Source organism: Engraulis encrasicolus, chromosome 19 (genome assembly GCF_034702125.1).
Source record: "Engraulis encrasicolus isolate BLACKSEA-1 chromosome 19, IST_EnEncr_1.0, whole genome shotgun sequence".
NCBI lineage: Eukaryota > Metazoa > Chordata > Actinopteri > Clupeiformes > Engraulidae > Engraulis > Engraulis encrasicolus.
In genome coordinates, this window is record NC_085875.1 from 10,881,866 (window position 1) to 10,906,470 (window position 24,605).

At 42.5% G+C, this 24,605-nt stretch overlaps 2 protein-coding genes across 3 annotated transcripts in view; one reads left to right on the top strand and one right to left on the bottom strand.

The window, feature by feature from the left end:
* The window catches only part of kdm1a (lysine (K)-specific demethylase 1a), a 30,499-nt gene extending 14,294 nt beyond the window's left edge, over positions 1 to 16,205 (bottom strand). Inside the window, exons 1-14 of one of the 2 annotated variants that reach the window (XM_063183633.1) lie at positions 16,146 to 16,185; positions 15,341 to 15,377; positions 14,221 to 14,529; positions 13,069 to 13,234; positions 10,366 to 10,499; positions 10,057 to 10,135; positions 9,767 to 9,859; positions 8,946 to 9,052; positions 8,402 to 8,483; positions 6,250 to 6,344; positions 5,067 to 5,084; positions 2,601 to 2,743; positions 1,876 to 1,966; positions 1,143 to 1,277 (exon numbers count right to left, since the gene is read on the bottom strand). In XM_063183633.1, coding sequence (XP_063039703.1) covers positions 1,143 to 1,277; positions 1,876 to 1,966; positions 2,601 to 2,743; positions 5,067 to 5,084; positions 6,250 to 6,344; positions 8,402 to 8,483; positions 8,946 to 9,052; positions 9,767 to 9,859; positions 10,057 to 10,135; positions 10,366 to 10,499; positions 13,069 to 13,234; positions 14,221 to 14,529; positions 15,341 to 15,370 — 1,482 coding nt within the window. In that variant the 5' untranslated portion in view covers positions 15,371 to 15,377; positions 16,146 to 16,185. Of the gene's footprint in view, positions 1 to 1,142; positions 1,278 to 1,875; positions 1,967 to 2,600; positions 2,744 to 5,066; positions 5,085 to 6,249; positions 6,345 to 8,401; positions 8,484 to 8,945; positions 9,053 to 9,766; positions 9,860 to 10,056; positions 10,136 to 10,365; positions 10,500 to 13,068; positions 13,235 to 14,220; positions 14,530 to 15,340; positions 15,378 to 16,145 lie in introns of both variants that reach the window. The other variant, XM_063183634.1, reaches the window with a different exon arrangement.
* A 461-nt stretch (positions 16,206 to 16,666) lies between these two features.
* tmem30b (transmembrane protein 30B) lies at positions 16,667 to 22,473 on the top strand. Its single transcript, XM_063224046.1, has 8 exons — positions 16,667 to 16,822; positions 17,650 to 17,846; positions 18,492 to 18,602; positions 18,737 to 18,844; positions 18,990 to 19,080; positions 19,270 to 19,413; positions 19,982 to 20,188; positions 22,183 to 22,473. Exons 2-8 carry the CDS (start codon positions 17,658 to 17,660, stop codon positions 22,359 to 22,361), a joined length of 1,029 nt encoding a protein of 342 aa, XP_063080116.1. The 5' UTR covers positions 16,667 to 16,822; positions 17,650 to 17,657; the 3' UTR covers positions 22,362 to 22,473.
* Positions 22,474 to 24,605: the final 2,132 nt, after the last annotated feature.

Genomic DNA, 24,605 nt, shown 5'->3' on the forward strand with positions numbered 1-24,605 from the left:
ATGTAGCTAATAAGTGTAGTGTGATGGAACTCAATACTGGTTTGTGACCTTGCAGAGGGTGGTGAGGTTGGGGTATTTGCTCTTCACCACAGATTTAGCTTGTAGCCTTCATGGAAGGCTCTAAATAATGTTTAATGAATTGCAATGTCACTTCATGTGCAAGTGTAGGGTAACTCAATGCAGGTGTCTGACCTTGCAGAGGGCGGTGAGGTCGCGGTGTTTGCTCTTGACCACACCTGTAGCTTGTAGTCTTAATGAAAGTCCTCTAAATAAGTAAGGGTTAACGTTCGGTGAGAAGGTCGCTACCGTGGAATAGCAGCACGACAGAGAGAATCTTTAGACCCCGACGCGGAGCGGAGGAGTCTTGTTCTCTCTGAAGTGCTGCTATTCCACAAAGCGACCGACTCGCCGAAAGTTAACCCGCTTATTATATGGATATACTTAAATGATTCACACATGCGGGGCCATTTCTTTAGACCTATTTAATGTTAAGATTGTTGCTGCGCAAAACAAAACAGTGCCGTTGTGGAACACCGCTAGGCAACAGCTAGATAGGCTAGCCAGGACAACAGGTGTTGTCTATCACAGCAGCTGATTAGAGTGACAAAAGACCGGACCCCCTGCGGAGTGATATGAAACATTCGCTTTAGCCACTGACTTGTAGGCCTATACAAGCCAGTGGCTTTAGCAGTGAACGTCTTGTTGCCATTGACAGCGGTAGCCAGGACAGCTGGTGCTGTCTATCACAGCAGCTGATTAGAGTCTTGTTGAAAAGTCGCTTTAGCAGTGAAAAGTCTTGTTGCCATTGACAGCGGTCTGTTATAGACCAACCCGTCCGTTATCGAAAAATAACAGACGTCCGAACGTTGGGGAGCCCCGTTGAAATGAATGGAGCATTCGACAGATGACGTCACAACCATATAATAATGCCTAATAATGCATTGCAATGTCACTTCATGTGCAAGTGAAGGGTAACTCAATGCAGGTGTCTGACCTTGCAGAGGGAGGTGAGGTCGCGGTGTTTGCTCTTGACCACACCTGTAGCTTGTAGTCTTAATGAAAGTCCTCTAAATAATGCCTAATAATGCATTGCAATGTCACTTCATGTGCAAGTGTAGGGTAACTCAATGCAGGTGTCTGACCTTGCAGAGGGCGGTGAGGTCGCGGTGTTTGCTCTTGACCAGGAACTCGGCGGTGATGTCTCTGGGAGGCTTGACCTCGCTGGCCTCCTTGTACTGCTGATGCAGCTCCTTCACACGCTCCTTAGTGGCCAGCATCTGAACACAGGAACGGACAATGGACACAGGGGAGGGAGGGAAAACTTACATTACATTACGAAATGTTGCCTTTTAGTTCAGTGCTTTTTTAATATCATTATTTAAAAGTCCAGACAGTCAGTCCAGAAGGACAGAGTGCCTCAAACGCTACCCTCTATTAACCCATTGATGCCTTGCGCACATTGGCCCTGGCACCTGGAGCTGCATTATGCAACATTCAGACTCATGAGATTTGAGACAACTTTATTAAAAATCTGTTTGTTTGAGATGAATGAACACATTCTAATGAAAGATGAGGGTCTTAGCATTTAAATGCAACTTATACATATCTGTATGTGCTTCAAAAGCTGAGATATCTAGGTTTTTATAGGCTGAGGGCTGCTTTTCTTAAAAAGGGCTCAGGCATTCAGCAACCTTTTGCAGGTGCCTTAGGCATCAATGGGTTAATACGGCAAGGCTGCTGATTTGAATTCTTAAAGGGACACCATCATAGTAAATCATTACAATCTATTTACCAATCAACCCATTGATAAGTGAATAAGACCAATGACAATATGACTAGCCATGATGGCCATGTTGCTGGTCTTCATGAATTCACCTTGTTGAGCAGCTCTTTAAGCTCTTCCTGAGTCTTCACTATTTTCTTCCAGTGTTCGATCTGTTCATCCTTCACATGCTTTTCCTGCAGCCTAGAAACATGCACAGAAACACACACACAAACTTATCCAATAGGCCCGTTTTCTAATTTCATAAAGTGACAAGATAATCAGACGCAGGAAAAATATTTTTGTTGTATGTTTTAGGGAATTTCAATGCAACAGGCCAGCAGGCAGAGAAATGACATAAACCAGATTGAATGGAAGACAAGAAGGCTGGCTGTGAAGTAGGAGTAGGCGATGTGGGAAATTGAAAACACAACAGAACAGACTCGTATCACAATCTTTTTAATGCACTTCAATACTGCACTTTGAAATGTTGAGTCTTTCCTTTGTTATGTTTTCTTAGTGTGTGTGTGTGTGTGTGTGTGTGTGTGTGTGTGTGTGTGCGTGCGTGCGTGCGTATGTGTGTATATGTGTTATGTATTGTAAGTTGAAGCAGCTTTGTAATTGTCCAAGACAAATTTCCTGCTGGACAAATACAAATAAAAATCTTGAATGACGTGTATATTTTTTTTGGTTGAAATAACAAAACCAAGGCCTGAGTAGAAGAGAAGAGAAGAGAAGAGAAGAGAAGAGAAGAGAAGAGAAGAGAAGAGAAGAGAAGAGAAGAGAAGAGAAGAGAAGAGAAGAGAAGAGAAGAGAAGAGAGATGAAAGTGCACTCACTGGATGACCACCTCCAGAGCCTGTCCCAGGGACACGGGCTTGTTGTTGAGGAAGTTGAAGTCCAGCTGGTGGCTGAGGTAGGAGGTGGCCTCCAGCAGGCGGTTGAACTCCTGCTCCACCATCTCGTCCTTCTCCTTGGGCACCTGGTGTGGCGGAGGGAGCACGGGTGGAGGCATTTGCAAGTTAGGGTGCGCACATCCACACACAACGGGTGCATCCCAATATGTGTCCTTGCCTCCTCCACTTGTGCTTGTCTCCTCGTCCCGCCTCCTGGCCCCTCCTCCGTGGAGAAAACGATAAAGTTTCCCAGCTGTCAGCCTCGCCACAACAACTTTTGAGGGACTGTTTTTCATTCACCATCCCAATTGCAAATGAGAAAAAAACTTAACAATTGAGCTTTTGCAAGATATTGAAATATAATGCTGTTGTCAGTGATGTCATCATGGCGGGAAGCAAGTGGAGGAGGCAAGTGGAGGAGGCAAGGTCACATATTGGGATGCACCCACAAAAAAAAACAGTTATCCAGGTGCCAGCAGATGGCCGCAGATGGTGTGAAAGGGTGGTCTGCACACAGGCTATGAGCTCCAAAAAAAATACTTGAATACAAATATTTAACAAATGGCTCAGTTTCATCTTCCTCTTGAAGGTTACATCGAGTACATCTCTAACAACACGAAAAGGAGATAAAGACATAGAGAGAGACAAGTGGGAGTGCCAAGAGTCTGTGGCATTGCTAGTTCTTTGGACTAGTACAAGTAAAGCTAGATTTATGCTTCGCTCGCATAGAATCTGCGTCCGTCCGTTTTCTGTCTATGCGAGTCCACGCCCCCCTCTCAGAGGCTCTGCGCCCGTCGTCTAGCGCCTCGAAAAAATTCTAACTATCCGTCGGACGGACGCGGAGTACGCAGACAAAAAGGCACTATGATTGGTCGTCTCGCTACTTCCTTGTTCTGTTCTTGTGGCAGCGCAATGCCAGTAGTTTGCGAGAGCAGAGCTGTATTCTGTTAAAAACTTTATTAATGCCTTGTGTGTAAATGTGTGTAAATACACGAAGCTAAGCTAAGTAACAAACAATGCATCAGTTGAACACTCGTGGCACAATGCCTGCGGTTTTACTACCGTTCCTCCACCGAATGTAAACACACATCGGCAGAATCAACTGTCTTTACATGCTTGCATTTTCTGCTCGTGAAAACAGACTGGGTATGTCAAATAATGATACCACTGCATTGCCTTTGCATTTTGTGTGAAAATACCTAGCTAACTGGGATAGAAAGCAACATTGCTTAATAATGACCGCAGTGCTTACAATGTAGTGAAAGTAGCCTAATCGCGCAATTTCAAATGTGGCTGGCAACGAGACATCGGACCTCGCAGATGCATGAATACAAAATTGGTTCGTGGCCACTCCCACGCGACTTTTCACGCTCGCAGTTGCTGAAGTCTAATCTGACCTTAAGAGTAAATAGTAAAGAAGAGCAAAGAAATAGAGGTACAGAGACAGACAGACAGACAGACAGAGAGAGCGAGAGAGAGAGAGATTGTGATTTTAAATCGTCTCTCTATATCCTCTTTTATGAGATCCTCCGTATCTCACTAAAAGAACCAAAAGACCTACATGTTTCAGCGCACATGTACAACAATTGATAGAACACGAAACTGCCAACGTTGCCCCATTGAGTGATCACTGATCACTGACAGTACAGATCACAATTACTAGACAGTAGACAAACAATAACAATGTTTTAGTCCAGACAAAAGGGGAAACCAAATAGACACCACTTCCAATCAAGACAACGGGAGCTTTTGTAACAAATCCCGCCAAAGTCAATCTTTCCAACACAATAAGACGGTATCAGGAGTAAGGACAACAATTATGCTACAGCTACAGTAAGTATATTAGCAACACAGTAGTGGAAGTAGCAGAAGTGGTAGGGGAAGTAGTAATGCAAGTAGCGCAAATAGTAGGACGCTAGTTGCAGTAGTAATATATACAATGTAATAGTAACGTGACTAGCTGTAGTAGTAGTTGTATAAATAGTTGTAGTAGGAAAGTAGTTGTAGTAAAACATATAACACGTATAAAATCACACATCTCAGAAAAAAGATGGCCTCTTAAGGTTACAGTTAGTAGAAGGAGTAATATGCATAACGATTATAAAAGTATAAGAAGTAGAGGTTGTACCAATCTGAATCACATGCACATTGTATGCGTCATCTGAGAGTAGTAATAGTAGCAACAGTAGCAAGAAGTAATAGTAGCAAAAGCAGCCAGTAGAAGTGGCGGTAGAGGTAAGAGAAGCAGGAGTAGGGGCTGTAGTAATGTGTACAAAAGGTAATAATGTATCTCAGAAAAGGGGTGATCTCTCACTAGACTTAAACGATGCGTCTGTTTTCCTCTGAAGTAGAAAAAAGAAAGAGAGGGAGAGGGGAATGAATTGATTTATTCAATTAAGCCGTACTTACACTGGTGCAGCGTTCCCCCTTGAAAAAGAGGGGAGAAACAAAAAGAGCGAGAGAATTACAACACTGACAAGTTGCGGGACACAGGTTCAATAACCAAGAGTCAAATGGTTATGTAAAAGGTCACACCATAGACATGTACACATTATGTTCATGTTTATTGGTGAGAAACATAAGGAAACCATTTTGGCTTCTCAATGCTATTGGGTGGTGATGATGACGATGACGACGGCGATGATAATGATGATGATAATGGCATAAGATGGAAAAAAATGGGATGTGCACATAAAACTATTGGTTCTCAGACTGAGATCCATCACTAGATAGCTCTCAACACACAGCAAAAACATCACAGAACTTGAGCTCAATTCTACGATGGTTGGTGATGAGCGGACTGACTGAATCATGCAAAATCACACAGACAAGGCTGGCCACTAGCAATATGACACTACACACCACACAGGCGACATACAACACATTGTGAGTCTTCAAGGACGTTAACATTGATCACAGAAAAATGACAGAAAAATGGACACTTGACATGGCAACACCCACATTACCTAGTGGGACTTAAATGAAGGACTGACGTGGGATGAGAGGATAAAAAAGTTAACAAAAAAAGGGGTTCCACGCGCTTCTGTTTTTACATCTGGTGCATCAACGGGAGGGAGGCAGGTAATTTTGAACAAAGAGAAGACACCGGAGCAGAACCGGAGTAACATGTTGTGCACTTGAATTAAAAAGAAAAAGCATCCCATCTGAGCTGCTCCGGTGTCTTCTCTTCGTTAAGGATAAAAAAAGTGTTCAGCTGTGGAGGGCAACTGCAAACTGTAGACTTGCTGCATTGTTTCTCTACAACTGCAGTCTTTCGAGTGAAATGACATGGATGAATGAAAATATCCACAGACAAGATAAGAGGATGGATATCTAAGCATGTGTGGACTGGGCTGGACTGTGGGCATGCCTAGCTGCCTGGTTTAAGAGTAAGGAGTCTGCACACTTGACATCCTTTTTTTGCATTGTATTCCATGGCAGAATTACATGTTGAACATTAAGAAGACTGCCATGGGATATAACACACAAAAAAAGATTTCAAGTGTGTAATCTCCTCACTCTGTCTGAAGCCTGTATCATCAGCCTTGCACCTTAACCTGGGGATGTGCACAGTCTTCCTGTTTATACTTACTGCTTGGCCATTGGCTTCGTACAGTGGGCATTTCTGCTTGATCTTGGCCAGCTCCATGTTGACCTGCTTGCTGACCACAGCCATGGGGTTCCCGCCTGTGAAACAGCAGCAGGGGTGAGAGAGAGAAAGGAGTATGAGACTGGGAGCAGTGCAAATGGAGGGCAATAGCAGATCTGCCAGGTGAAAAAAGCTGCAGGGACGTGATCTCAAGAAGTGGTAAAACAACGCCATCTGGTGGAAGATAGATGCAGCTGTAGTTTCCCATTCAAGGTATTACTGTATGGTTGATATAATACCAAGTATCCTTTTCACGTATAGACACACTGTACTGTACAGTAGTTAATGTGAATCCGATCTCTCAGCACTGGTACCAAGACAACAGCAGAAGTAACAACAGCCAGTTTAGATTATTCTGACACTTTTAAATTCCACTTAACTGTGTACCAAGGTGTCTGTTGCCCTTGTAAATAAATAAATGGATCTACAGTGCCCTCCATAATTATTGGCACACCTGGTTGAGATGTGTTTTTTAGCTTCCAATTATTTTTTTTTTTTCTAAATAATATGGGACCTTAATGGAAAAAAAGAGAAAAATCCAACCTTCAATACAAGTGCATTTATTCAGTGGGGAAAAAATCCCACATAAAGAAATAATTATTTGACATCAAATAATGTGTGTCACAATTATTAGCACCCATGGTGGTAATATTTTGTACAACCCCCTTTTGCCAACAAAACAGCACCTAATCTTCTCCTATGATGTTTCACAAGATGGGAAAAGACAGAAAGAGGGATCTTCAGCCATTCCTCTTTGCAGAATCTCTCTAAATCATCCAGAGACCTGGGTCCTCTCCTCTGTACTCTCCTCTTCAGCTCACCCCACAGGTTCTCAATGGGGTTCAGGTCAGGGGACTGAGATGGCCATGGGAGGAGCTTGATTTTGTGTCTGGTGAACCATTTCTGTGTAGATTTGGCCATATGTTTAGGGTCATCGTCTTGCTGAAAGACCCAGTGACGACCCAGCTTCAGCTTTCGGGCAGAGGGCAACAGATTTTGATTTAAAATGTCCTGGTATTTCAAAGCATTCATGATGCCATGCACCCTAACAAGGTTCCCATGGCCTTTGGAAGCGAAACAGCCCCACAGCATCACTGACCCACCCCCATACTTCACAGTGGGTATGAGGTGCTTTTCAGCATGCGCATCTTTCGTGGTACGCCAGACCCACTTAGAGTGTTTGTTGCCAAAAAGCTCAATCTTGGTCTCATCTGACCAAAGCACACGGTCCCAGTTGAAGCCCCAATACCGCTTGGCGAACTCCAGACGCTTGCGTTTATGATTGTGAGTGAGGAAAGGATTTCTCCGTGCATGCCTCCCAAACAGCTTGTTGGCGTGTAGACAGCGCCTGATGGTTGATTTGGAGACTTTGTGACCCCAGGATGCTACCATTTGTTGTAATTCTGTAACAGTGAGCTTTGGAGATCTTTTGATTTCTCTTACCATCCTCCTCACTGTGTGTGGTGGCAAAATAAACTTGGGTCCTCGTCCAGGCTTGTTTACCACTGTTCCAGTTGTTTTGAACTTCTTAATTATTCCTCTCACAGTGGATATGGGCAGCTGCAGTTGAGTGGCAATCTTCTTGTAGCCTCTGCCTGGCCTGTGAAGGTCGACGCACATCTGCCTCACTTGTATGCTGTGTTCCTTTGTCTTTCCCATGTTTAAGAGTGGATAAGAGAAATGGCCTCGGTGTCACGTCATATTTATACCCCAGGGAAACAGGAAGTGATGAATTACTAATTAAATGTTCCTACATACTCTGGTAAACTTTGTAAACTACTGTAGAAATGACAGAAATGCTTCAATTATATTTATTTCCTGGGAATTGTTAAGGGTGCCAATAATTGTGGAACAGGTGATTTAATGAAAAATAATTATTTTTTAGTCAGGGATTTTTTTATTTTCTTACAATTCATTTGAGTTGAAGGCTACATTTTCCTACAATTTTCAGTGTGACAGTATTCTTCTGCAATAAACACTGAATTTATTTTAAGGCTTTTAACACATCTCAACCAGGGGTGCCAATAATTATGGAGGGCACTGTAAGTTGCCAAGTGTAATGTCAGGTAATGTCAGGTGATGCCAGGACACTTACCCAGTCCAGTTACCACCATTGCACCAAGGTCGGCCACATAGTTCCCCTTGCGGAAGGTGGCCACTCTGCCACCAACGCGATCCTGCAATGGAGAGCAAAAAAAATACACTAAATTCAATAACAAAATCAACAACCATGCTTCTTTTGTATTATATATGATTAAGAGAAGAGTATCCAGCATACATTTTGTTTTTAGTGTAGTTGATCTTACAGTGTACAGTGCCATTTCATAACTCGACAGGCTAACACTCCATGAAACACTTCAATGTGCAACCATATGATTTGATCTTTACATGTGTACAGTACCAATGAAAAGGCACTGCATTTGCATTCCAGGAATATGATAATATAATTGAATGTGACCAAACATGGGATCTTTGCATTAAGAACAGGATAAAAACTAGCCAACAGCTCATTGTGAGTATGTATAATTTGCATTTCCGTGTGGAGTGACCATAAAAGCCGCTCACTTCTGCTCTATATTATGACTGGGTCAATGTAACTGTTTCCATGTCCATCGACCTTTGAACCCCAGCCCACTCACCCTGGCCTCCAGCACGGTGACGTCCATGCCAAAGCTCTGGAGCTGGCGAGCAGCAGCCAGGCCTGACACCCCTCCGCCGATGATGATCACCTTTCCTGTCTTCTTAGCTGCAGGGACAAGGGAAAGGACAGGGTGGGGGGTTAGGGTTGACCTAGCCTGGTCTCCTGACCATTTCATAATACAACCATTTCATTTCGTATTCATGGTCTGGCGGTTGTTTGATCTGAGGCGATTGCAGGAAGCGGGAAGGGAATTTTTCGGAAAAATCAGTTAAGAAGTAGGACCGTTTAACAGACATGTCTGACAGAACATCCTACCTTAGGATAAAATTACAATGTATGACCGTTTGTCAGAACACCGGCCAAATCTGGCAGCTCAACATCGCTCCACAGAAAACAGTTACCAGACGTAGTGCGGAGCCAAGTCTCTTAGCAGAAGTACGTAGGATGGTGCGCGAGGCTAGGATTGACCAGAGGCTCATATGAGTTTTTACTAATATGCCCTTACAGCTATAGACAAACAATCTGAACAGCTAACCAACCTGCCTGAGCAATCTCAGAAAACAATCTTAGAAATGCCAATGGTATCTATTACCTAAGAGGAAATTAAGAACGGTTAAGAGTTTCATGAAACAGTTTTTGTCATTTTGTCTTCAAGTCTTACATATTCTGCTAATGCTTTGTCCTGCTTTTAATGTGTTGGTTTTGAAATTGGATCAGATTGAAATTTCAAGTCGTGGATCATAGAAAGAAAATAGTACATTTTTGCTCTTCTATACACTACACATTATAACTCCTTAACCCAAGGCTGAGTCTACTTACTTGGCAGGGGCTTGACTCTCTTGAAGATGCCAAAGTTGATCAGGCCTTGCCTCTCCAGGTAGCTGTGGATTCTGTGGACCAGAACCGTGTCACCTGAACACAGAGAGCACAAAAGGAAGAAAAATAAAACACGCATACAAAAACACAAACTCAAACAACCAAAATAAAGAAAATGACTGACTGTATGGAAAAGCCCACTGCAAGTACATAAATGACCCCATGTAGAGTTGTACAACAGTAGAGTTCAGCACAGCTCAGAGTCGTCTGGAAAAGCCATCAGTAGCACTCACTGTTGTAGGGGGCCTCCAACTGCTGTGCTGCGGCCTCGAAGGTCAGCTGGACTTTGGGGTTATCCAGCCACAGCTGGAGCTGCAGTGTGGTGTGTGTGTGTGTGTGGAGGGAGGGAGAGGGAAAGAGATGAAACATGTCAGGAACGTCAAACAGCACACGTACAGGAGCGTGCACACACGCACACACACACAAATGTCCTTTTGAATACAAATTTGTATAATGGAACCACCCATCTACCTCTTTAGCCCCCCGCCCCCGTCAACTTCCCCGGATATAGAGGTTCAAGACATTTTGGGTCCGCTGCTTACCGTGCGGTTGCGGATGTAGAGGAAGACTTTCTGCGTCTGCTGTGGGCCGGCGATGATGTCTGGGAAACAGGCGGCCTCCTGTGACGTCATGCGATCATTCGGGAGGCGGCTCTGGAAGGCCGCACCCTCCAAACCTGATTGGTCAGCGGAGGAGAAGGAGGAGAGCCACACAGACGTGAGAGGAAATTACATGTATTATCACATACTGTAACACGGTGAGGGAAAAGAACTCTCCATGTATGTGTTTGTAGACAGGGAGAGACATAAAGTCAAACAACATACAAGCTAAATATCCAACCAGCAGTTTCTTGACAATGCCGCTGTTTAATAAGATAGAAACTTACATGGTTGCAATGCAATTGAGTTTTTGGCTAAGCACTGTCCCCCTTAGCAACTATGTCAGTCAACACCATGCGATTGAAACTAATGCAAATTAGGGCATTTTGTGCGCAGTATTTTATAGGTATTTAACTGTCCTTTGCGGACAGAAATTACAATAATGGCCACATATTAGAGAGTATACCTTTTACATTATACACTTTCTGACCACACGACATGGTTCCAGGGATCCATATCCTTGGTCTGTTCGTCTCTGATGAGACCAAGATAAACAAATTTGCTTTAGATGATGTCAAGCATGTGTGATTGTAACCATGTGAGTTTTACAAAAAAAGTGTCTGTAAAAATAAAGCATGGTAGTGGGACTGACATGGTTTGGGGCTGAATGAATGCAGTCAACATTGGAAAGCTGAATTTCACCTAAAGAAACATGCATACCAACGTGTGCTGTGACTACTGAAGCAGATCATGATACTCTCTAAAGCAGTGATTCTCAAACTATGGGCCGTGGCCCGTGGCATTGCAGGTGGGCCGCAAGAGATCTGGGAAAATTATCCTCAAATTTACTCACATGGTGTTTAGATATTCACATGTTGTTTAGTTATCTTGTGTCTTTCTTGTGTGCGTCCAGAAACTTGAGTACACTTATTACACTTATTTGGTGTTTTGATGTGGTAAAGTGTACTATTAGGCAGGATTTATGTGTAGACATTGTGTCATTTCAATGTTTCATTTCTACCGCAAATTAATTAGCGCGAGTTACCTGTGACGTACAGTGTTACACTTTCTATCTGCCGTCGTGATATGGTGTGTTTTCATGCTTATGGTGTTGATGTATGTGTAAAATGGATATTTGTACTAATTTTTAGTCGATTATGAGAGGAAACTTTGCCGTTTTGGCTTGCTACAGTTGGCCATTTCCTCCTAACTATTAATATGGCATTAAGTATTTATCTAATGCATATTTCTCCGTGAATGCTGGCTTGCTTCATGCTAAATTCATATTCAGTAGGCTATTTAGGAGGCCCCTCAGTGGCCACAACTTTCTGAAAATAGGCCCTATAACTTTTTATGCATCATAACAATACATGTATAATAATATAGGCTAATATAATATAATATAATATAATATAATATAATATAATATAATATAATATAATAAGTAAAATAATGTAATATAATAACTTATTATGTTATATTGGGCTATATGGTTTGGTGGGCCCCAGAATTTTTTCACATGTCAAATTGGGCCTTGGTGTTCTGAAGTTTGAGAACGGCTGCTCTAAAGGATTTCACTCATCTATTTTAGGCAGAGCAGACTCAAAATGTAAAAGTTCAATGTAAAGCAGGGATGAAACACACACGGATGACCTCCCTTTCAAATTTTGTGACGTTTCGGGCCAACATGGCCCCTTCTCAGACACTCTCTATGGGATTTTAACCTGGTGTACTCACTTTTGTGGGTACATGTTCAAACATTAATGGCTGTATTTTTTTTTGGATTGAACAACAATTTGCAGCAGCTATATATGTTGTACGAATGTCACTAGTTATTGTGTCAAAGTGAAATTTGTTTAATGTTGTCCTATGAAAAGATATATTAATCTGCGAAAATGTGAGGGGGTGTACTCACTTCTGTGACACACTGCAATTCGCCGTGGCTCGTGACTGACTGAGCCTAGTTAGCATTACCTTTGATTGGTCAGTTGAGGATTTTAAGGTGTAGCTGCGGAAAGGTCATTTTCCCCTGGGAGACCTACTAAGTTGCTAACTAGTTAGATACAATGCTCTCCAGATATGCACACGAGGACTGTGAGAGACTGGCATGAATTGGGTTTGGTGCGATGACATTTTTTTCTACTTTACAACAGCCATGGGATGCACGTCAATCTTTGTCTTTTTCTTGTGGCCTCCCACCACACAATGCATGTTGCATTGGATGTTGAATCAGAGAAAGCCCCCAAAATGTCGCTCTGCACTGATTGACAGCAGAGAAAGCAGGTGACACTGAGGACAGAGGCCATAGTAAAAGACAGGACAAAGCTTGACATGCACCAACAAAACCATCTCAATATCTAATCTCCCATCCTCGCCTTGTGCTTGTGGCCTCGTGCGTCGCTAACGCCTTGCCTCCGTGGAGAAAACAATAACGTTTCCCCGCTGTCAGCCTAGGCACAACAACGTTTGGGGGACTTTTCCCCATTTCAACATCCCAATAGCAAATGAGATGAGAAATTGACCTTTGAATTGCAATTTTGGGAGATACTTAATTAAACTGATATGATGTCGTCACAAGACCACGAGCACAAGGGAGGATAGGAGATTACATATTGAAATGGACCCCATGGCCTCTCTCCTCCTCACCTGAGGGCTCCTCAGGCTCACTGTCGTTCTCCTCCTCGACGGGAGGTGGGGGCGGGGGGATGACCTGCTTGCGCTCCTTCTCGGCCTTGGCGTTGCGCTCCTCCTCGGAGTAGTACTCGTCCTCGGAGAGGTTAGCCAGGCTCTCATCCATCTCGCGATATTCCACCTGCAGCAAGAGGCACAATAAAAGCACCATTAAAATGCAACTCTGGCCCAGCTGAAGAGGTGTGGAAAGTGGCGGAGAGGAAGAGGGAATCTCCGATCCCAGTCACCCTTTGAGACGGAATTGGTCCAGGCAGTGTTTTTTTTTTTCATTTCCATTTTTTTTAACCTTCTCTCTCTCTCTCTACAGGAGAAAAAAAATCAACACTGTGCGTTTTTGGAGTATGGATTGGCAAGATTAACTAAAAACTAAATATTGTTGTTGGTGCAGACTATAGCCTTTGGGGAGCTCTTCAAAGCTGTAAAAAGGACAGATAAGACAAGTAGGTTAATGACATGCACAGATGTATACCTGTTCATTACTGTAAGAGTCTTGTTCAATCCTTCATGACAACTACAACAATTAAGCTTACTTTTTCTTATTCCATATTGTTCACAATTGGAGCAGAGTATTACTTTATCATATACAGTGCTATATATTACCTGTAGGTTGCAACTTGCACTAAAATGAAGAATGTTAACGAAACAAAAACATAAGCTTACATAGCCTATAAGCTATGAATGATAGAATATTTAACACCTTCAGACACAGTCCCTGTTACAAATTAGCTGTTACAAGAATGGCAATGACCAAGTCGTAATGTATTACTAAAGACCCTGTGCATATAGTGGTGTAGTACTATGGTAGTAACGCTTTTTTCAGAGACTACAACGTTCCGGTGGTGGAACAGACAAAACATTGTCTGTGGAGTCCTTCCACGCCAAATCTCAGAATGCCTCCGCTTGCAAAATTATCAAAAATATTTGATAAAATACTTTTTAAATGATAAAAGTACATGAAATAAAAAATGTGGCAATTTTCCCATTCTGATCCAGTCAAGCAGGGGCATTCCGAGATTTGGTGTGGAAGGACCCCATCCACATGAAAGACCGGCAGATTCTCCAGCCCCCTCCCCTCTGTATGCACGGACAGCGATATGAGATTATTACTTTGTTCTTCTTCCGCCGGCTGGTCCTCCTGGCCTCCTCCTGCGACCCGGCTCCACCGGCAGCAGGGTGAGGCATTGGGGGACCGCCCGGCTCCCCACTTGGGGACGCTCTCTCCTTCTTCTTCACGTCTGCGAGCCCCGGGGCTGAAGCGGCGGCGGTTGAGGGCCCCGTTGGGGCTGAGCCACCCTGCGACTCCCCTGGGGCTCCTCCCTCGGCTCCTGCCGCCATGTTGGAAGCGGAGGCCGCCGCGGAAGAGCCAGCATCTGACTTTTTACTGGACAGCATCATGGAGGATGATGCGGGCCTCTCCTGGAAAAGAACACCAGAAGGAAAAAAAAGTTAAGTCTCCTTTCAGCCAAACACCTGGGGGGTACTTCCAAGAACCTGGCTCAGCAGTAAACCAGGTTATGTTAACCTTGAGTTAGTGGTAAATCATCTATTAGAATAGCCTGGAGTCCTAATTTTCCAAACTACATGACACCTGCAGCCTATCTATTAGCAAATTCACCACCTCCTGCAGGTTAACCTAGCCAGGTTCATCGCTTGACCATCTTCTTGGAATACTCCCCTGCTGCGCTCTGTTGTGTTGAAACTAGAGAATGATTGGTCAAAAAGTGAAGTGAGGCACTTCACTTATGTTGTGATCCCATGGTATTGTGTTGCTTATACTATGCATGTTGATGGATGGAGGGTTTTGAAAGAGGAGGTCCGCCAGTCTTCATACTTTTTGCTCGCTTTAGTGTTCACATCTGAGACTGACAGCTTGATCATGGGCACAGCGTATTTCCTCTTTACTTTCAGCTTTACTGATTTTTTCAACGGGATGGATGTATTATGGACATTCCATGTGAACTAGTCTACCAATACTTTTTGAAACGTTTGCCTTTTAGATGTCATTCAAGGGATGATATTAAAGTTGAGTTGCAATTCTAGGATTCAGAAGCCGTATTACCACCCCTTTGCGAAGTCAAGCCATAAAAAAGGAAGAATCAGGCCCAAATTCCTGGTCGCATTTGCCATCCGCGCAACTCTTTTGATATGCGGATGATTTGAAGGATGTGCATACAGTGATGAAAGACTGGTGATAACTGCACAGTACAATAGCCATGTCTTGTTTTACCCATTTGTCCGTGCCCCTGGCAATATCCATTCAATCACTAAGAAATAAAGACAGAATCACAAACATGGTCATGAGAACAAAACACAGACCAAAGGAGGGGAGAGCCAGCAGGTCCGTTAGCAAGCTCGCAAGTTGCAACCAAGGGGAGACTGCAGACAGAGCCGTCTTCCGCGACAGGGCATTGAATGAATTCACGGTCCGAAAACAAGGCTAGCCAAATTAGCTAGATACATTTATTGAGGCCTCGGCTTTACGTTCTGCTACACATTAGCGAACAGTTGTTTATTGTAATACCATGGATAGCAATGGGCCAAATAGACCAATCTAAATATTCTGATAAAGAAACTGTAAAATCATTCCTTACACAACACCGCTATATCAATTAGCTAGCTGTCGAAACAGCTAACCAGACACCATCATCTTTTGATAGCTAGCTTGAGGATGTAAACTGGAATTCTGAAAACGCACTGCTACACATGAGTGAAAATATGATACAGGCAAACGAGAGTTGTATATGCCAAACGTTTTTCAATTTTACACAAGACCGACGTGCTAACAATGAAACTGCCGATAGCTACTTCAGCTATTCATGTGTGGAGGACAGCTAGCTAACGTTAGAGATGCAAAGCTCCCCGGCATGCTTTGTTGTGCATTAGCTGCTAGCTAGCCTATTGCTGCTATTCAGACGAGCCATTCTCCTACAAACTGTCTAAGTATAACTCGTTTACTAATATACACACTGTTTTCTCACATAAGGATTCAATTTATTTCAAGGTTATTTAGAAAATAACGGTGAGTTGTTTACCTCTTGTTGGTCCGCACCGACACGCACAAAGGAAACAACAACGCGTTCACTGAATGCTGTTCAACCAATCAGATGACACTTTCCCCCGTGGTTGTAAATCCCAGGAAAAATCTATTGGTTCATCATACCGTCAATCACCAAAACGGTAACATTGCATAAAGAAGAGTTTGATAACATTGTTACAATGCAGTGTAATTACACAATCACAGGGCCCTGCACAATCGCGTTGAGACAAACCTTTCATTCTGGTGTGATAGCCTCCTGCATGAGCCACTGTAGGCCTACATAATAATAATAATAATAAAACACATGCATGCTTTGCTTTTTGTAATAGCAAATATAGCCTATATTTGTTTATGTAGGCCTATCTTATGTAATTGTTTCCTCCATAAGTGTGTAAAATGTAGATTTGTTCAAACAAGACTCAAGCAAAGTGTATGGAATTTAATGGGGAAAACTGAGATGATGGGCTGAAAGAAGTGTGGCCCTAATGACTTTTGACGTCAACACGAACATGATCATCCAGGAAATGAAGATCAGACACTGAACAGGTAGGACAGGAAGAGAGGTGTATCGCTACACCCGCGTACCTGTCTTTCAGTCGGAGATATCTAATCGAGGGACTCGTCGTAAAGGAAAAATAAACTGTCTGGAGGACGAGTAAAGGGGTTTTGGACGTAAGTAAAGCGATGATGTTCTCAGTTTCATCAGTTTAACTGATTAGGTTGAATTCCTTGACACACTTCTAAGGTTGTTTTTGTTGCCAAAGGAGGGGTCGACGCCTATGTCCAACAAAATCAGGAAAGCCACACATCCTTCTATTTCACAGGATTTACAGGTGTTGAAGGCTACAACAACAAAAAGAAAGAAACAAAAGTCACATATAATTTATTAATGTGTTTGTGGAAACAAGTAACTAGCATTAGTGGTGTGGTGACCCACATGAATGGGCTACACGTGTTATGGCTGAAGAAATCGTGGTAAAATAAAATGCAATTAACATATTCAGGCAAAAACCTCTATGTCCTTCTCATGGGTGTGGACATTGGTTTCTTTTGTGACCAGAACTAGTGTGCCAGCAAACTGTGTTTCATGTGTCAACAGCAGTCTAACATCCCATTTAGATCCTCACGAAAGAGCTTCTTCCTCTCAAAAGACCCATAAAGTAATATTCAGATTATTATTATTATTATTATTATTATTATTTTGAATTAATGGATGTTGATAGTTGATGGGCTTAGGCTTGTAGTGAGTTTATCACGACTTTTCCTACCTTTCAAGTTTCTAAAAAAGTTGTCATCCACCTCTATAAATCCCATATCCCTTTAGTTATATTCATGAACAAAACAGAACACCAGGATCACAGTATCATATGCACATAGGACCTTTTAAAAAAACAAATTTTGAAGGTCTGCGCACAGTAACATGGATGTAATCAGCAAACTCCTACTTCTCCCATCACTGATGTTGCCACCTGATTACAATGTATGTTTGCTTGGCTCAGGCTTGAAGATGAAGAAGGGGGAGGAAGAAACGTCCAATAGGCCGGAGAACACAGCCTTCACCCAGCAGAGGCTCCCGGCATGGCAGCCCATGCTGTCCGCTGGCATCGTCATCCCTGGCTTCGTGATCATCGGCCTGGCCTTCATCGGGGTCGGAGTTGCCTTGTTCGTCACCTCGCAGAGCATCCAAGTGCTTGAGGTCAGAAAGGCTATCTGTCTATTTTTATTGGGGACACCCTCAAAAACGAGATATTGTATCTCAAGGGGGTCTTTAAAGCATTTCGTTTCTGTATTTACCGTCGCCTTTTTTCTCTTCACTGCCCTGATGAAAGCTATGTGAATATTGGCATTTGAACATCTAAGCCAGGGGTGGGGAACCTATGTCTCGAGTGCTGTTATATCCGCCCTCCCCTACATAATTGTAATGTTATGCAGCTTCACATGACATGTTTTGTAAAGGAATCTTTGAAATTCCATTTGCAATACAAGTAAGCTATATTCAGGGGAGAAGGTGGGGTATGTTGTAAAGGTGGCTGCCTTCAATATAGGCCTAAAGTGCAGGAGGAAATCCTGGTTTGTGTTCATAGTACGGCTCTTCCGATGAGCAAGGCTCCCCACCCCTTATCTAAGCGTTAGGAGTTCTGCGATCCTGTATTTTACCGCTGGCTAACTATGTGAAGAGAATGTAGCAAACCTTTAATCGGCCTTTGATGATGTGTGGAATTGGAGTGGTTTGCTCTTAGCAATGATTTCTGTGAGAAACCCTATAAGTTACTGTCACTGCTGCTTGTGGTCCTCCTTACAGGTTGTATATTGCTTGGCTAATGTTTTTTTGCACTAACAGAGGGATTACACTGCTGATGATAGCAGCTCAGACAGTAACTGCTCTCAATGTGTGAATGAAGCTCCTCCTTGTCTCTGTGCTGTTGACTTTACTCTCACAAAGCAGTTTGAAGTAAGTTTCCAATGCGATTTAAAGACATGTCATATTTTGAATCATTTCTGTGTGTTATGAGTATATATTTTTAATTGTTTTTTTGTTTGTTTTTTAACCAGCGGTTGTCTAATACTGTATTCATCTCCTTCCAGGGGCCAGTATTTTTCTATTATGGCTTAACAAACTACTACCAAAACCATCGCAAATATGGAGTTTCCAGAGATGACTACCAGTTGTCAGGGGATACAGACTACTTCACTGTAAGTTGTAGTGATGGATACAGGACGTCCACTGTCTGCATAGTCAGTTCTGTTATCTTTGTGTCAGTCTGTTGACTGAATAATTTAGACATCTGAGTATCAGTATGTGAGAGGCTGATGATATTGCATGTGCTCTGATATACAGGATCCTACGGATGACTGTGTTCCATACCAGTATGATTCCAGAAACAGGCCCATTGTACCGTGTGGATCAGTCGCCAACAGCATTTTCAATGGTATTGTTTTGAGGAATTATAAAATGACACACTCAGTTGCATAGTACTTTGAGCTGTTTGATTAGATCATCATGTTGTAATGCATTATGTCTTTTTCACCAAAGATAAACCATACATAGTATGAATGAAATATGAGTTCAAAACAAAAGTAATTAATTGTATGCAATGTGCTTTCTTGTTCTTCAATAGACACATTCAAGCTCTATCAAATCGTTGGAGGGCAGAAGAAACTGGTTCCATTTGATGGGAAAGGCATCGCGTGGTGGACTGATTACAACATTAAATACAGAAATCCTTCCTTGGTGGATGGATCCCTGGCAAAGGCTTTCAATGGTACTAGAAATGTTTTACTTACATCAGTAATTTCTAGAACATCATGCATGGATTTAAAAAAATAGAACAGAATGGCCTCAGTAGAGTTGGTTACATGTTTTAAATGATTTGTTTTGTCAGCATTATTTCTTGCTTTATTGCTTCATGTTTGGTTACCCAAATTAGTATGTAAAGCACTAAACTTACCACACCTTGTGTACTGAGCTCAGGAGAGTGTGGAGCTCTATCAGTCCTCAAAATCAACTCCGTAAGAGTGAATTGAACACTGGTCTTTTGGTCACCAAATGTTTGTTTGTTTCATGAACGCTTCCTGGACTCAAAAGCAATTTGATTCAAGTGGTCTTTGGATAACAAAATGTAGATGAAAGGAAAAAAAAGAACAATTTCAAGGGACTCTCATTTACCAAAATGTTGAATGGCTGCATTACATTAACCCTTACGAAACACTCCAAAGCGTTTCGGTATTGACATCCCAATGTAGGCGTGAATGCCGAAAACTGAGTCTTTTACAAGGGTTAATGTGTAACCAAGCCACTACAATAAATGTCTTTTGATGTGAACTCTGCAGGTACAGTGAAGCCCATCAACTGGCCCAGAGCGGTGTATGAGCTGGACACCTCTGACGCATCCAACAACGGCTTCCTAAACCAAGACTTCCTGGTGTGGATGAGGCGAGCCGCCCTGCCCAACTTCCAGAAGCTCTACAGGAGGATAACAGAGGGTGACTACAGTGAGGGGCTGCCCATTGGAAATTACTCCCTGGAGATCAACTACAGTATCCTTTTTTTGCTGTGTGCCATTCCATTTGAAAAGCATTTGAGTGCTTTTTACTATGGGATTACATTGTGATGTGGCCCTGTACAAGATGACAATAACCATCATTTAGAGAGTGATGCCATGATGTGATTGGATAATTGAATCCATCCTTATTGTAAAACTGACTGTGGCGATGGCCCAGTACTATAGAAGAAAAACAAAAATGTTTAGTTTCAACAGAGATTCTGATCGAAAGGATTGGGTAATGTGTCTGCAGTAACAACAAGGGGACCTGTGTCTTTATCCACAACATGTGTATTGGCAGACAGTTAAATCAAGTCTGTTTTACATTTCCACTCAGCCGTGGACAGTATCCATGTTGGCACCTCTCCCTCGCCTCGCCTCCTATGTCGTCAACCAGACAAACAGGTTTGGCCTGCAGGGAGTGACTAGGATTTTTAAGCCACGGCGCAAAGAGAATGCAAAAAGGGACCGCCCCGGACTGTCAGATGGCACAGTTCTCGGGCTCAACACCTGTTGGCATTGAGCAAATATGACATGGCAGATTTGTGATTGAAAAGGAAAACAGAGAAGGGTCAATGTGCAGAGGACTATTTGAAAGGCGGGTTGAAAGGGACAATTTTTAAAGGCAAGAAAACTCTATTACAGTGTAGAGTATAGTAGGCCTTTGTCAAAGCCAGTATATATATATACTTTATTACAGGCAAGGGCCCCACATTGGACACATTAAAATACACACATCAACAATACAATAAAACACATACAATAAAAAAGGAAGCTAGTGAAGGCATTCATGCCAGTGTTCCCAGATAGTAGACATATATCTTACAGAGCTACGACTTGGATCAACCAATTGAGCGATAAGCTAATTTTTTGCACAATCAAGCCTGCTCATGAATTTAAAGGTAAGATTTCTTAACAGTGCCATAAAAGTAGTTAGACCAAATTTCAAAGCCAGTCACGCCCTGATGAAGACCCGGTGAGGTTGAAACCAGTTGGCGTTTTTTAGATATGTACCCCAGTTTAAAATAAAGGGTTTTCAAGTTATAAAAGTACAAACTACTCATTGTCTCTATATGCAAGAGTCACCTGAAGTAGGCCCAACGGCCTAACAAGTTTTGAAGAAAGGACTTTGACGTTTTACTTCAAGAGCACCAGCATATTGGAGTAGCCTATACTATCCAACAAAGAAGAGCGCTCAGCATCTCTCATATATATTCCTAGTCATTTTGAAAAGTTCAAAGGAAAACCATTAGTGTTTTTTTACCCTGTGGAATGTTCCATGGTGTCATCATTAATCTCAACTGTCTTACAAAATATCACAGACAAACACTAACACACATATTAACAAACGTTGCCATAAACATGCCATTATTTGTAAATGTCGGGAAGACAAACAAACAAACGAAAAAAGAACATAGCAGGTGAATGGAATCTGACAGCCACATTGATCTTATTGTCTTTTGTGCACAACCTTTGAAAGCATAATGGATTACTTTTTCAACTATTTCACACAGCAGCTTTGTCTCCACCCAGTGGTGGAGAAAATCCACACTGTGGTTCAAATGTACTGTACCCGTCATATAATGTTATCACATTGAAGACTTTGTCATCGTGGAGGCCATACCATGTTTTGCAAGTGGGGTCTTTTGGCCAGAGACAGGAGGTGTGGTAAAGAGAGGAATAATTTGTGTAATGAGGCGTTTGAGATTAATTTGAAAATTCAATTCAATTCATGTTTATTCGCCAGACTCTTGGTCCACAGTCACGTCATACAGATAGTATAGTGCAAATAAAAATCACACATCAGGACAGACCAATACAATCAGACAGAAACCACACAACCAAAAAAAGAAGCAGATAAAAGAATTAAAATCTATTCAGACATTTCAGTCAGTGCACTCTTAGCCTGGATATGTTGCGCTACTGTGTCAAGGAGATAAATTAATTTGAATTCGTTGCATAGAGTGCCCTTAACCGTCTCCTCTTCAGATTACCCTGTCCGTGGCTTTGGAGGCCGTAAGCAGGTGTTCTTCAGCAACGTCACCTGGATGGGTGGCAAGAACCAGTTCCTGGGGATCGCCTACCTGGTGATCGGCTCTCTGTGTATCTTCATGTCTCTAGTCATGCTTATTGTGTATGCCAAGTTCAGATTCCCTGATGAGGAATGAAGTCAGTGGACCTGCTGGGACCACAAGTCATATCCACAAACACAGCCTTTGGATATGTGAACCCGTTTCATCCCCGCTAATGTAGAGAGAATGACTGTCAATAGGAATTTCACTCCGAACTTTACCCCCCCCCCCATCCCCCCCCCCACACACACACACTTTAATTTAAGTTCAACCGGACAATTTCTACACTTGTGTCATGCCTATCAGGTGTTTACAGTTTGTTTTCTTGCTTGGACTACTTACTCTGATCCTTCCTGTTACCATTTTAAAATACAGGTCATTGCTCTAAAAATGTAATTTTTCAATGAATTGCAGGTGTCTGACATTCGACCAGTGTGTTAATATCAGTGTTTTATGAACCACTGGTTTTTAAGCGGCGTTTTAATGTTAAACATAATGCCATTATAAAGGAACATAGCCATAGACGTCTGCAGCAACTTGATGAACATTTCTCAGTTTTTAATGTCTCAGGATTGAAATGTCATTAACAGATGTATATGAATGTGACTGTTACTTTGGAAACATTTGTTGTACTTGTATATATGTGGTTATTTCTCAGGGCATATGATTGAACAAATATCTCCTTGTGTGTTGGTGTATTTTCTCGAGTGTGTTATAAATAAAATGTCAAAGTTTTAACACTTCAGCTTTCAGTTGTTGCCATCCAGAAGGTATCTCACAGTGAAGTTAAGTGAATTGTATGCTGTTACATACCATTACAATAAACATCTTTGATAACTGAATAATAGTTCAAACAAAGTGAATGTAGTTTTTTTTGTTTATGGCTAAAACGAGCATTTTCATAACACTGTGCTAAATGGCGGATATTAATGCTAGAATGAGAATGTATGCTTATCACTGGGCTTCTGATTTAAAATCCGGGCTTTAAATACGACTTGATAGCATAACAAAACCATTCCTCGATAGGTCTGTGATTCCAATAGTGGAATGCTCTCTGCACCTGCTGCCCCATTATGTGTGTCATGCATGATGCAATAAAGACTTGCTCATTTTTGTCCCCATGGTGAGTTTAGACACAAATGTTGCAAACATTCCATCAGTGTCAGGCCTGACAGTGTGGAGTGCACATGATATTCTTCCTCTGTTGGACGACTAGCCAACATGTTTCCAAACTTCTGGCCCTTTTACACTCCACCTCCCCCAGAGCCTGAGCCCTTCTTCTCGGGCCTTCCAGCATGGGCTACGGTGGGACTTGATATGACCAGGGAGGAGTTTGTGACCCTTCTCTCCAAGGCATTTGAGGGAAAGAGTACGTTTAGTGGTCTACTGGATTCCATGTACGAATATTACCCTTACCTGCTATTATTGCCTGTCCTGGCCGCTGTGGCTGTGTCATCATACAGAGTTTACAAGAAAAAGCTGGGACAGAGATCAGAGGTCAGTGCAATTTGTAGTGTGGATTTTGGTTTTTAAAAGATGGTCTTGTCTGATGACGTCTGCAATCAGTCCTATACATCAACTGACCTGACCTTACCATGGACAGGCTTGATTTTAATCAGGAGTTTGTGAACAAGAATAGAAAGTGAACATGAGTGGTTCAACCATGTCCAAATAACTGATTGAAAGAAACTTTATTTTTCATCATCGCTTCCTCTCCCCGTTGTCTGTATAGCTGCAGAGTGAGATGCTGAGCACCTCAGCCTCCCTGGCCAATCGTATCAAGAAGGGCCTTGTCCTGAGGGAGACCATCATCACAGGCCTGGAGGACGTGGAGAAAAGGCTGCATCTGCTACAGCAAAGGCTGCATGTAACACAAGAGAAGAGGAGGTGCGGAGGCAAATCTGACCAGTGCAGGGCGCTGAGCAGCGACAATTGCTGCATTGAGTCCTCTGGCGATGAGAAGAAGCAGGATGAAAAGAAGCAGGAGGAGGAAGAGCAGTTTTAGAAGCAGTGTCTATTAAACAGTATTTTGTCATGACACAAAAAATGTTTAAGTTTTTTTTGTATTTTGTTATTTTTTTTGTTTACATTTGTTTAGGCCCATTGTATAGGCCTATCATTCCTACACTTTTCAAATTTCAATTCACTTTCACATGGGGTAAAGATAATGGGCTCAGGTGTCTAAACAGAAAGGAAAAACGCATTTAGACCTTTCTTCGGGCATCATCTTTCTTTCACATAAGTCACACACCAAATCAGTAGGCAACAGGTCACAGACAGGCACTGCAGAGTTCACACTGCTGGACAGCGCCTGCATGGTTACCACATCCGGGACATTCA

Bases quoted from the DNA above. Each gene is read 5' to 3' on its own strand.
- tmem30b (XM_063224046.1), top strand. From the start codon at position 17,658: ATGAAGAAGGGGGAGGAAGAAACGTCCAATAGGCCGGAGAACACAGCC. The intron at 17,847-18,491 runs GTCAGAAAGGCT...TTGCACTAACAG, and splicing joins AGAGCATCCAAGTGCTTGAG to AGGGATTACACTGCTGATGA. The intron at 20,189-22,182 runs GTATCCTTTTTT...TCTCCTCTTCAG, and splicing joins CTCCCTGGAGATCAACTACA to ATTACCCTGTCCGTGGCTTT.